Source organism: Rhinatrema bivittatum, chromosome 3 (genome assembly GCF_901001135.1).
Source record: "Rhinatrema bivittatum chromosome 3, aRhiBiv1.1, whole genome shotgun sequence".
Lineage (NCBI taxonomy): Eukaryota > Metazoa > Chordata > Amphibia > Gymnophiona > Rhinatrematidae > Rhinatrema > Rhinatrema bivittatum.
In genome coordinates, this window is record NC_042617.1 from 282,487,374 (window position 1) to 282,500,123 (window position 12,750).

At 47.6% G+C, this 12,750-nt stretch overlaps 1 protein-coding gene across 1 annotated transcript; it reads right to left on the minus strand.

Moving 5' to 3' along the window:
• Positions 1–256: 256 nt before the first annotated feature.
• ZBTB39 (zinc finger and BTB domain containing 39) lies at positions 257–12,276 on the minus strand. The gene is given in 3 exon segments (XM_029594866.1): positions 257–9,892; positions 9,895–10,783; positions 12,089–12,276. Coding segments are annotated over 2 exon segments (2,130 nt in total). The 5' UTR covers positions 10,661–10,783; positions 12,089–12,276; the 3' UTR covers positions 257–8,528.
• Between the last annotated feature and the right edge of the window lie 474 nt (positions 12,277–12,750).

The following is a 12,750-nucleotide window of genomic DNA, read 5'->3' on the forward strand; positions in this document are numbered from 1 at the left end:
GAAAGCCATGCGCTGTTGCCCGTCCAGCAGCAAATACCCCAGCCACACTGGTATTCTCGGCAGTTTTGGATGCTAAAGATTGGGCGGTTATGCAGGCTAAATTAAACCTCTGACCTTTAGACGTGCTTCATCCAGGGCTGAGGCACACTGGCGGGCAGTGCAGTGTGTGTGAGGAAAGCCTGGGTGCCAAACGCTTGTTATCTATCACTAGAATGCTCTTCTACATCCAAGTTCAGGGCAAAAACAAACAACCAAATCCAAAAACATATTTAATTCTAAATACAAAACACACATCCTGTTGTACAATGGGCATATAAAAAAAAATATGATGTACAGTTGTCTCAAACATCTACCTATTCAGAAAGGGAAATCAGTTTACAAAATATACAAAACTTTATAGCAATAGATTGTAAATACTTTAATATTAAGAGGTCAGTCAGTACCTATGTTAGCTTCAACAAAGGAGTAAAAATCAGAGAATTACAGCATTCTGTTTCGCTTTAGAGAAGCTAGACTCTCTGATAAACAAAAAAAACCTAGGTTAAAAAAATAAAATACATATTAATCAGTAGCAGACCAGTAGCAAAATAAAACATTTTATTTTGATTTACTATGTGGTTTTGTATGAAAATTACTTCATATTTGGATCCCAGAGCCAAGTATCTCAAGCCTTTATTACTGGGATCAGACATGTCTGTTTTACTTCCAGGCAGTTGACTCCAGAGAGAGGACTAGAAGCAGTCCCTTCAGTTAACTTCAATAGCTAAACCTTCCAAAAGTTAAAATTTGTCCCTTTCTCCACCCTTCCCTTTCCCTTATTAGTTTGACTTCCTAAAACGTGAGAATATTTGCAAATGATGATATGTGGAATTTTTGGTTTCCCAAACATCTAAAATGTAACCAGCCCCTTGGCTAGAGGCCTATTTGGGCGGACTAGCAGGAAAATGCCAGTGCTCTCTTTGGCCCCCCAGTACAGGAGTGTGACCTAGTGGGAGACAGCCAGAGATGTTATGAAAAAGCAACCTATAACATGGTACATTACAGTTTTCTGAGGGATTTGAAAAAACAGCCATTGTTTTCATTACTTGAGGACTGGCTTTCCAGTCCCAGGAAAAGGGGGTCCCCTAGTGGTGATAGCTTCAGCATTTGGAAAGCCCAAATATAAAACTACTATAGGCATGAGCACCAGACATTATATGCATAACTGCTAACAGCACCTCGCACCCTCTAACAGTGGACCCCCATCTATTTAAAACAGCCACAAATCCGCTCCGAGGTTAAGCAAATGAATTTCCTAACCTTTTGTGAATAAAGAAATACTGAATTTTTCTTATCTCAAGTTTTAAACTGGGATAGGATTTGACTGCTGAATGTTCAGAAAGATTCTGCCCCAGCAGTAGTGAGATGACATTAGGCTTTCAGAGCCTAGCTTGCTCTGCTTTCCTCTCCTCTCAAAATATGGGTATTATCCCCCACCCCTACAGTAATCTGACCTCCTCTGGGCTATTTTTGAAATTTGAATGCTTAAAAAAACATTTTACTTTCTGCCCACAAAGGGGAAAAAAGGGCAAAAACAAAGAACATTTTAAGTTGCCACTGATTGAGGGACAGTAACAGCAGCAATTCCAGCAGAGACATATTGGAGGGAAAGGCACAGCAGGGCACCCCGAGGTGGTGGGAGAAGATAGCCATAGGGCAGTAATCAATTCAAGAGTTGGGAGGTGGCACCAGCATAGATAAAGGAAAATTGGTTCTTACCTGCTAATTTTCGTTCCTGAAGTACCATGGATCAGTCCAGACAAGTGGGGTTTATGGATCCCTACCAGCAGATGGAGGCAGAGAACAAACCTTAAAGGCACTGCTACATAACTGAGAGTGCCACCTGCAGTTCCTCAATAGTGACCTGTACCCAAGCCAAGATGACTACATTAACAATCCCCAATAAACCTGGGGCAAACAAATACTTAAAGGTTGGAGCCCCCTGAAAAAACTAGGCCCTCTTAACAGAACACACATCTCTCATTACTCTGAATATATAACATTGCAGCTCAGCAACATCCAGAAGCGAGGAAGTCTTTTGCAAAATTGGGATGGGTCGCTGGACTGATCCGGGGTACTTCAGGAACAAAAATGAGCAGGTAAGAACCAATTTTCCTTTCCTGTTCGTACCCTGATCAGTCCAGACAAATGGGATGTACCCAAGCCCCTCTATCCTGGGTGGGAACTCAAAAGACCCGCGTGCAACACACTTTCCCCAAAAGATGCCTCCTCCGGCGCCCGCACATCCAAGTGGTAATGTTTGGTAATTGTTCCTGCGCCCTAGTGAAATGTGCTCTCAACCCCTCCGGCACCAACCAGCCCTTAAAGATATAAGCCTAAACTATCATCTCTTTCAGCCATCGTGCAATAGTGCCCTTGGATGCCTTATTTCCCTTCTTAGTGCCATTGAACAGGACAAACAGATGATCAGATCTCCGAAAGGCATTCATCACCTTAAGATAGTGCAAAAGAATTCTGAGCACATCCAACAAGTGAAACTCCCTTGCCATAGAAGCATCCACAAACAAATTCGGAAAGGCCGGTAACTCAATCACCTGACTGATGTGAAAGGAGGAAACCACCTTAGACAAAAAGGAAGGAACCATCCGTAAAGAAACACATTCCTACGAAAAACGCAGGAAAGGGTCCCTACACGACAAAGCTTGCAGCTCGGAAATCATTCTAGCTGAACAGATAGCCACCAGGAAAACAGCCTTTAGGGTTAAGTCCTTTAGAGAAGCTCTCCAAACTGGTTCAAAGGGAGGCCCACACTGCACCCGAAGAACCAAGTTTGGATTCCAAGTTGGACAAATCTTCCGAACCGGAAGATGCAGATATTTTGCCCCCTTGAAGAAACGAACCACATCCGGATGAGATGGCGACAGTCTTCCCTGAATCCTACCTCGAAGGAAACCTAAGGCTGCCACCTGAACCCGAAGGGAATTATAGCCCAACCCATTAGTCAAGTCACTTTGCAAAAATGCTAGAATTTGCGGGATATCCACCTTCAAAGGTTGCACCTTGTTCTGGAAACAGGATTCAAAGACTCTCCACACTTGGACACACGCCAAAGATGTGGAAGTCTTCCTTGCCTGAAACAATTTCGCAATCGCAGGATCCGAATAACCTTTCAAGTGGAGTCGTCACCTCTCAAATGCCAAGCCGTTAGACAGAAGCGGTCCTCCCGGTCTAAAAATACGGGTCCCTGTCGCAGCAACCCTGACAGACGGGCCAAGCGAACGGGATCGTCCACCGCTAGACAAAGGAGGTCCACAAACCACGGCCGGTGCTGCTACTTGGGTGCCACCAGAATCACCCTGCCCAAATGCATCTCAATGTGCCATAGCACTTGACCTTTGAGATGCCATGGTGTGAACACATACAGCAACTGATGTCAGCCACAGTTGAACTAGAGCATCGATGCCCTCCAATCTGATCTCTCTTCTGCGACTGAAAAACTGATTTTTTAATTTCTCGGAGGTCGCCAAGAAGTCCACTGCTAGTCTGCCCAACCTTGCCTACAGCTAGGCAAAGGCTTCCTCCGACCTCCAGACGACATCTGCTGAGGAAGTCCGCCTGCATGTTGTCCACTCCAGCCACATGGGAAGCAGCTATCCTTACATGTTTCTCCACCCACACAAACAATTCTTGTGCCTCCAGTGCCACTAGATGATTCTTCGTTCCACCCTGTTGGTTGATGTACGCCACTGTTATCGCATCGTCCGAGAACACTCGTTCCGACTTATCCTGAATAAGTGAGAGAAACGCCAGTAAGGCTTCGCGCACTGCCTTGGTTTCCAGCCGATTGATGGACCAGGTTGCCTCTTCCAATGACCATTTACCTTGGGCCAATTTCCCTTGACAAATCGCCCGATTTGTCAAGGGAAATTGAGACACATGTCAGCCCGATAGACTGGCATCCGTGGTGACCACTACCCAGTCAGGCACTTTGAGGTCCATTCCTTTCTCCAAACTGTGCCGAGCCAGCCACCGTGAGAGACTGGACCTGGCCTCCTCCGGCAATGGAAGCTTAAATTCCTCTGAAAGCGGATTCCCACAGGACAACAAAGCCCTCTGCAGAGGCTGCATGTGCAAAGGCCCATGGAACCCAGGATCTGTAAATAATCCCAGACCCTGGGAACTGACCTCTGCAGCAGCTAAAAGACCTGATTCTGCAATCTGATTACCTTTTCTGTAGTCAGAAACACCTTCCCTATCCAGGTATCAAAGCACTCCCCCAGATATTCCAACGACTGGGCCTGCTTCAAATGTCTCTTTGCCAGGTCCGTCACCCAGCCCAACAAATCAAGGAGTTGCAGGACCTGCTGAACTGAGTGACCACACTCCACTTCCGATTTCACCCGCACTAGCCAATCGTCCAGGTACGGGTGCACCAGGATATCTTCCTTCCCAAGTACCGCTGCCACTACCACCATCTGTGAATAAAAGAAATAATGAATTTTTCTTATCTCAAGTTTTAAACTGGGATAGGATATGACTGCTGAATGTTCAGAAAGATTCTGCCCCTTTGTGAATGTGCGCGGTGCTGTTGCTAAACCAAAGGGAAGGGCCCGAAACTGGAAATGTTCCCCCTGGACCATGAACCATGGTCGTTCCTGACCGCTTCTTGTGCACCTTTTGCACCCAGCACAAATAGGCCCTCTGCATCAGACTTCCGTAGACCGCCACATGAAGGCTCAGAGCCGAAACCTCAAACAACCTCTTAAGGAGGATTTCCAGTTTTCGATCCTAGATATCCTTCAAAGTAGCAACACCTGCCACCGGGATGGTCATCTTTTTGTCAACCAAGGAAACTGCAGCATTCATCTTGGGACTCTTCCACAACTCCTTCTGTTCTGGCAAGGGATATAATTTAGCCATAGCCCTGGCTACTTTCAAACTAATCCACCAACTTCTTCACCATGTTAGGCAACAGAAAAGCCTTAGGCCCCCCCCCCCCCCATAATCCCTCTAGGACTAGGTTTACCCCTTCATTATTCGAATCTTCCTGAGTGACCTTAATCCCCAGCTCCTCCAGAACCTGGGGAATTAGCAGGCCCAACTCATCCCTACAGAACAGATGGACCACCTGAGGATCGTCCCCATCCAATGTGAGTCCTGCATTGGATCCCCCAATACAGTAACAGGATCCCGATCCTGCAACGGATCTGCCAAAGTGCTCACAGGGTCCCTGCCCAGATTTACCGGTCCTCCTTGTATCCAAACCGGATCATCCATCTCCTCTGACGTGTCTTCTTCTTCCACTGCAGACCTCTTGAGATCCAAGGATCGCAGGTTCCCTCTGGACTCCACCTGCCTAGGCTTCTTAACCACCCGGGACTTCCTGGGTAAAAGCCTCTTGGTCCCCGCTCCCTTCCTAGCCAAATAGGCCTTATGGAGCAGCAGGACAAAATCCACTGAAAAAGCTTCCAGATCAGAAGGGGAGTCTGAGTCCTTGTGCCTGTTCCCTTCCCCTGCCCTCAGCAGGGTCCTGTTCCGTGGGAAACAGCGTGGAAGGGAAGTCCCGAGGCTCTGAAACAGCAGCCTGGCTCCCAGCACGTGCACAGAAAATGGCCGCCGACTCCTCTAACCTCCCCCTTCGGGGCCTCTGGAGCCGGCCTTGTTCTCCTGCCACCCCCAGGAGCTCCTGCAGAGGTCCCAGCTCCCCCAGAGACACATTTGTGGCAAAACGCAGCTGAATCGAGGCCCCATCCCCCGACAAAAACTGGAGCCAGAAAAACTTTGCTGCGTGGGAGGTGGCATGCAGGCGTGATTCGGCCTAAAAATAGTCCATGATGTGAGGAGAAAATTGGTGCTGTCCAGTGCTGAAACCCACTCCTGGGCCTGACCGAGAAGCAAATTCACCCTCATTCTACCTCCCGCTCCCTTACCTGCCTGCAGAGAAACTCCAACCCCTCACACTGCCTCAGGGCTCCTCTGTGTAACTTTTTTTTTAACAAAACTTAAAAAAAAATCAAAACACACAGGGCCAGGGAAGGTAAGAAAACGTAAATACTTCCCTGCTTCTGAAGGAGGCCGAGCGCTGAGGGTACCAGGGACCAAGAGGGGGATGAGGGAACCAGGACCCCTGGCTTTAACCCCCCCCCCTCCCTCCCCAACAAGGGCTGAGCTCAACCAGGGATCTCCAACCCCCTGCTCTACCCGAGGGATGGCCCATGAAGGAACCTAACACCTCGGGAAGCTGAATTCTTCCTTGTTTTGTTTTTTATTTTTAACTCCAGACTGCAGGTTTGCACCTCTAACCATCTGCTGGAGACACAGAAATACTGAGGGACTGCAGGTGGCACTCTCTATTATGTAGAAGAGCCTCAAAGTTTTGTTGTCTGCCTCCATCTGCTGGTAGGGATGAATAAACCCCACTTGTCTGGATTGATCCGGGGTACGAACAGGAAGGGGATTCTCTTATTCTGTATATAAAAGGGAAACTGAAGTTAATTAAATAAATGAGTATATAAATGTAAACACACATATACATGTATGGGATATGAGAAAAAGCAGATACTAAAGATTGCATCCTGATGAAAGCAGGACTAGGAGTAAAGGCAGAGGATGTGCATGTCTCCCTGAGAGCACCAGATAAGGAGCTGTTAAAGGGGAGACTGTGCACAAAGGCTCCCTGATAAAAGCTGAAAAAGAAGACGTAAGGAGAGAGGCTTTGTAGAAAAAGAAAATCTTTAGAACAAGAAGATTCTGGTTGGTGCTTTTCTCATTTGAGGCTGTTCCCTCCCTGCCCCCAAGTACTTTCCTTGTAGGCACAGAATGAGAGGAGACCCGGCACTAAGGTTGCACGAGAGGTAATATAGGGATGCCATTTATCCCCACTTATTGCTGGCGAAACTGATCCATAAGAGCAGAATATTCCCACCACATTAGAAAGCATGCAAGGGAGACACAACGAGCAGCCTACCGAGCCTCCACTTTACATTCTCACTGGAAGGTGGCTCCGTCCACCAGCACCTTCCCATTAGTGTTTTAGCACAAGGAAGTATTTCTTCCTTACCTCTGACCATTAAATGTCAGAAAAGCTTTCAGAGTTCACAGTTTAAACTTTCAGATTTGAAGGCTTTTTTTCAATAGATAAATAAAGGTTCACTATAGAAAATAATCACAATATCCTTTTTTTCCTTCCAGCAAGCAGGGTCTGCAACGTTTATCTGCGATCCATCTCATCCTTGGTCAGGTCACCTTATTACAGAACAGGATAAAATACATGGCCTCAACTTAAAGCCCAATGTTTTAGGAGACCTAAAGCCTGGAAGGGCTGCCTCACATCTTTGTGCATTCAGGAAAAGCCTTTTACCAATCAGCAAATAAAGCTCCTAAATTGTATATGATCACACTCTACACTCTCAATCTACTGTTCACTATGACCTATGGACTTGTCATCTATTAATGGTGCACCAAGAGACCCTCTGTCTCTAAAAGTGCATCCTTTTGACATGGAACGATAAAACGACATTAAAGAAAGAAAAGGAGGCACCAGCCTTATAAAAAATGGTCTCTCAATTATTTTTTTAAAGTAGTAGACTTCAGGGAGTATCCAAAAACTCCATTAAAGGCCTCCTGCTCTTGGCTGCCTCTAAAGAAAAAGTAATACCTCAGGCCAGATTGCTCTAAATGTAAATAGTTTGTAAAGAGAAGTCTCTCAATATTATTAAAATACCTGAGACATAAAACACAGGGTAAGGATTTAGAAACCTTCCCTTTCATGATATATAATTACAGGAGGATTTAAAAAAAGTAAAAATCTCTGAAAATACATTAGATTTTGACTGTCAGCTGTGATGTTGCTGACTTGCAGATCACTTCCTCTCTTTCGTATACAATGTGATGAAAGCATCAGTTTGGCTGAGACTTCCATGGACTCACTGGCTAGAGATTTTCTTTTGTGATTGGTACAACTAGGGGACAGACCAGATAGGATGCAGCAGTAATCCTTCTCTGTACGTGTCCTGTGGTGGGGCAGAGTGTGTGTGAAGGAAGTTTGTACTGCTGCTGTACGTGTTCTGTGGGGGGGCAGTATGAGGGAAACTTGCACCCCTGCTAATGTCCATGTTGTACTTGTACTGCAGTGCAACTCTGTATGTGAAGCTTGCCCTGCTGTTGCCCATGCTGCACCTGTTCTGTAGCGTGGCAGTGTGTGTATGTGAGGGAAGATGCACTGCTGCTGTTCTAGAACTGTTCTGTGGATATCAGATTCTTGACCTATCAGAATCACAAAATTTGCTAGGAAATATTTATGATCAACTAATTTTGCTTCATATCTGCAATGGGAAGTGACACTCAGCAAAGAATGATGAAGCAGAGATAAACCGAGCAGACAGACCATGGAACAGTGCACCATAACTAGCTTATCTGTTAATTTAGCATTACGCTTAATTAATTTCCTGGAGAAATTGCTTGTCAATGAAGCCTAACCCTCACAAAGCCGTACAAACAGCGTTCACTTTTGGGACATCTTAGAGCAGTCAGCTGTCGGCAGCTTTTTCCACTTCTTTGGAATGAATGATGTACATGAACGTCTGCTCAATGGTGAAGTCGGCCGGGAGGCTGCCCCTATGGATGCCTATGTGCTTGCTCATAAGGTTCAAAGTGGAGCTGTAATGACCACACACTGTGCAGCGGTACATGAGGGCACCCGAGTGAGTCTTCAGGTGGCACTTAATGGTGGATCGTCCTCGGAAGAACTTGTGGCAAACTTTGCACTGATAGGGTTTCTCTCCAGTGTGGATCCTCCTGTGATAGTTGAACTCACTCGTGTGAGAAAACCTCTTGCCACAGACCTTGCAGCTGTACTTACTGTGGGCAGCCTGCACCTGCAGGGCAATGTCCTCGCTCAGGAATTCTCCAGGCACTTTCCGTTTCTGCAAGGTGGTGTGCTGCTGGTCACCAAATAATTGTCGCTCCTCTAGGCCATCACACTTGTGCTGGCTGGCGTGATAGCGGTAAGCCACATCAGACTTGAAGCTCTGACCACACAAGTGACAGTGGAACAAAGAGTTGTCTATGCTCCGGTGGACGGCCACATGCTTTTCCAGTAGGTTGCGGTCCACAAAGCTGCTGGCACAAGCCGCACAGGAGAAGACTGAAATGTTCATGTGAGACAGTGTATGCCACATCAGGCTGCACAGGTTAGGGTGCCGCCGATCGCAGACTCCACATGTCTGAGCCTTCAGGTTCACATGCTCCAGAATGTGCCCACGGAGTGTGTGGAAGTCTCTCAGCAGAATCTTCCTGCAGGCAGAACAGGTCAGTTCTGTGCCAGTCCCTCCGCCGAACGTGTTGATCTCCCCTGGCAGTGGGTCAGAGGGGTGAACCACCACATTGTGATCAGAGACGCCATCCTTTCGATGGAGCGCAAGCTGCCACTGGGTGAAGAACTTGGTCTCACACATATCACAGGAGAAAAGGAAAATACCCACGTGAGAAAGAACATGGGTGACCCGGGAGCTATGATCATGGAAATGAGTTTTACAGACCTTGCAGTTGCCAGTCTGCAGGTCAACATGCTCACGAGCATGTTGTCTGATCAGCTGCAGGTTAGGCTCCAGCACCTTCTTACACACCTGGCAAGGCATAGCCTTGTTCTCCCGCCCAGCAGTGGCTTCCCCAAACACCAACTCATCTTCACTACCGTCACTTAGCTCGATGACTTCTCCAACTGGTCCCAGATCTTCTTCGGGGTCCTCAAAATGCAACTCCTCCTCCTCCAGCTCATCCAGCTGTAGTTCATCCATTGGCCCAAAGCCCTGATCTTTGCACTGCTCTCCAACGTTGGTGCAGGAATTGCTTCCTGCAGAGGCCCCCAGTTGTGCATCAGCTGCAAAGAATTGTTCTTACTGTAATCCCCATTGCTCTGGATCTTGAAGGACTGGCAGGAACTTGTGGTAGTCTGGATGCACAAACTTGTGCTACCCATACTTGGCTGAGCCACCAGATTTGGAGGGGAAGGGAATGGCACAGGTTCATCCTGCTCTTCTGTCTTTGTAGGTAGCTGGAATGATAATGGCACGCTCTGACTAAGTTCGCTTGCTGTATTTCTATCTTCTCCTTTGTAGCTACTCACTCCATCAAGGTGCATATTATAGTTCCTGTCAGAGCTGAAGTGTTCACCACCACCTCGGGTCTCACTGATAGAATGATTGGGCTCCACTGACACACTGCTCAGGGCACTTGACCTGCCCTCACTAGATGTCGAAGAATGCTTGACCACAGCCGAGCTCTCCAGGTCAGGGAAAGTTGCATGGCAGGCCTTGAGAAGGCCCTCCATGCCCAACTTTTCAGCCACCTCATATATAACACCCACATTGATCAGGTCTGTGAAGAGCTCAGAGGTGTAAATGAAATTGAGGATTTTCTCAAAGTTGGCTGGGGTGATAAAGTCTACCACATAGGTCCTGGCTGCATCCAGGCCTGTGTTTAGAAAGAGGTTTTGAAAATAACCAGCAGCGCAGGCCAGCACAGCCTTGTGTGCCGCATATGAGCGGTTCCCTACCACGATGGTGACATCACACATGGTCTCTGACAGTCTGCACTTGTTTAGCTCCTTCAGCAGATTATTGGGATGGTCGGTGCTGTGCAGTTTGATCCTCATGCCCATCTTTAACTTCTCTTGGGAGTAGGTTAGCAACAACAAAATAAAGATCCTCTTAGTGTCTTCACAATCACATGATCATGCCGCCAAGAGATGGGTGCACTTGGTTACCATTAGCAGCAAGAGATTCTATGGAAAAGAAACACAAGATTTAACAATCTGTGTGTCCCACAGAGAAAAAAAACACTTTATAATTAAACTGGATGTATTCCTAGAGATGAATAAATATTGCAGAGTACTCAGATTTCATGCAAGTCCAGCAAATGCATGCTAATAAATGGAATTGAACAATTTATTTTTTTAGATCAGGAATAAAAGTATCTTAATTTGAAGCTGCATTACTGGCTGACATTCCATATATTAGTTTTCCTTCTTCTATCCTACTGGGCCAAATATGCCCTCTCTAATTAGGATAGAAGGTTGAGTTTGATGTCCCACTGTCTTTTTTCGGATTGGCTATGTACTGTATCAAGATGATACATGAACTAAGTTTATTTGGACTCCTGCAACTCTAAACAGTGACTGCATTCTAGGGGAAACTGCTTCAGTTCTAACATATCTTTGGCACATGAAGCGCAGGTCTGGCAAAGGGGCTCATGGTGATGGGCAGCATCTATTAGCATCAACACACGAGCAAGAACTTGCCATGGAATATAACAAACGAAGGAAATGACTAAAGACGGGGTAGGCCAGGGCTTCACAAACCTGCCTAGGTGATCCCACAGCCAGTCGGGTTTTCAGGATAGCCACAATAACTATGAATGAGATTAAGTGTGTATACCTATAGTCATTATGGATCTAACCTCCTGAAAAACCAAACTGGCTATAGGTTCCCCAGACCAGGTTTGGGAATCCCTGGAGTAGCGTCTATGGTGAGACAGTACAGGGGAGGGTGGGGGGCAGGTAATTGAGCAAACCGAGTCACCCTGTTCTGCTACTCTATGCGAGGACAGGGTTCTCTCTGCAGGATCTAATGTGGGGAGCTATGCAGGGGCTCCGTCTGCCTGGATAGGGGTGTTCATTTGGGAAAACTCTTGGGGAGGAAAGAGTATACTCAAGCGCTTAACAGTAATTATTTATTATTATCTTAGGCAGCACTGGTCAAGCGGTGTTGGTTTACTGGTGCAACTTTAGAGGCCTGAGGCGGCCGTGAGCGCCATCCGCCCTTTTCTTCTCAATCTGCGCCGCGTCCCCCCCTTTTCAGGGGTGCTCATGGATATGAAGGGGCCGGCGATGGGCTGGGGAGGACCATAGGAGGCACCCGGGCTTGCTTCAGTTGGGTTTTTTTTTTGCTCTCATCCCCCGGGCAGACGGAGGGAGAGAGAGAGAGACCGGAGTCGGACATGACTCTGATTCCAAGGCCCCGTTCGGTGGACGTTGGGGGCCTCGCAGGATACCGCGCCAGCCGCCCGGTCATTGCGCCACTGCTCTTACCCGGGACGCGGAGCCGGCGGCAGTTGCAGCAGCGGCGCCATCGTTCCCTCCTCCTCCGCCCGCCGCCACACAAAGGCTCAGGCCGGTGCTGCGCTGCCCCCGGCAAGAGGGTGCGCCCGCCCGGCGCCCGTGTATACACACACGCAGGCACATACACACAGATACACAGAGAGCGCAGCCCGCCCGCTGCAGTGGCCCCCGGCGGCCGGAGGCTGAACTGCAAGGAAACCGCCGGCTCCCACAGCCGCTCTTCCCGGGCGCATGATCTCCACTGGGTCGAGAGGGAACCTATTTTAAGGCGGGGGCAGTAAGAATGCATGCGCTAATTTCATTTCAGATGGACGTACACGCACCCCCCCGCCGCCCTCCAAAAATCAGGGGATTTGTGGGATTTGTAGTCCATTGGCCTTGAGATAATTCATTCGCTGGTCGCTCTTTAAAGCTTATACATCTCTAATTGCATGAATTGACTCGCGCACAAGCGCGCGACTGCCGCATATTACAAAGCCAAATGGCTTTTTTGTTAGTATTGAAGAGTGGTGAAAATGCTGATGAACCTGTGTTGGCCACGGAAAATCAGGTAGTAGTAGTATCGCGGCATCGATTAAACTGCAAAGCTAATGCAAGGACAGCGGCAACCAGGTCAAATACTGAGATTGTCA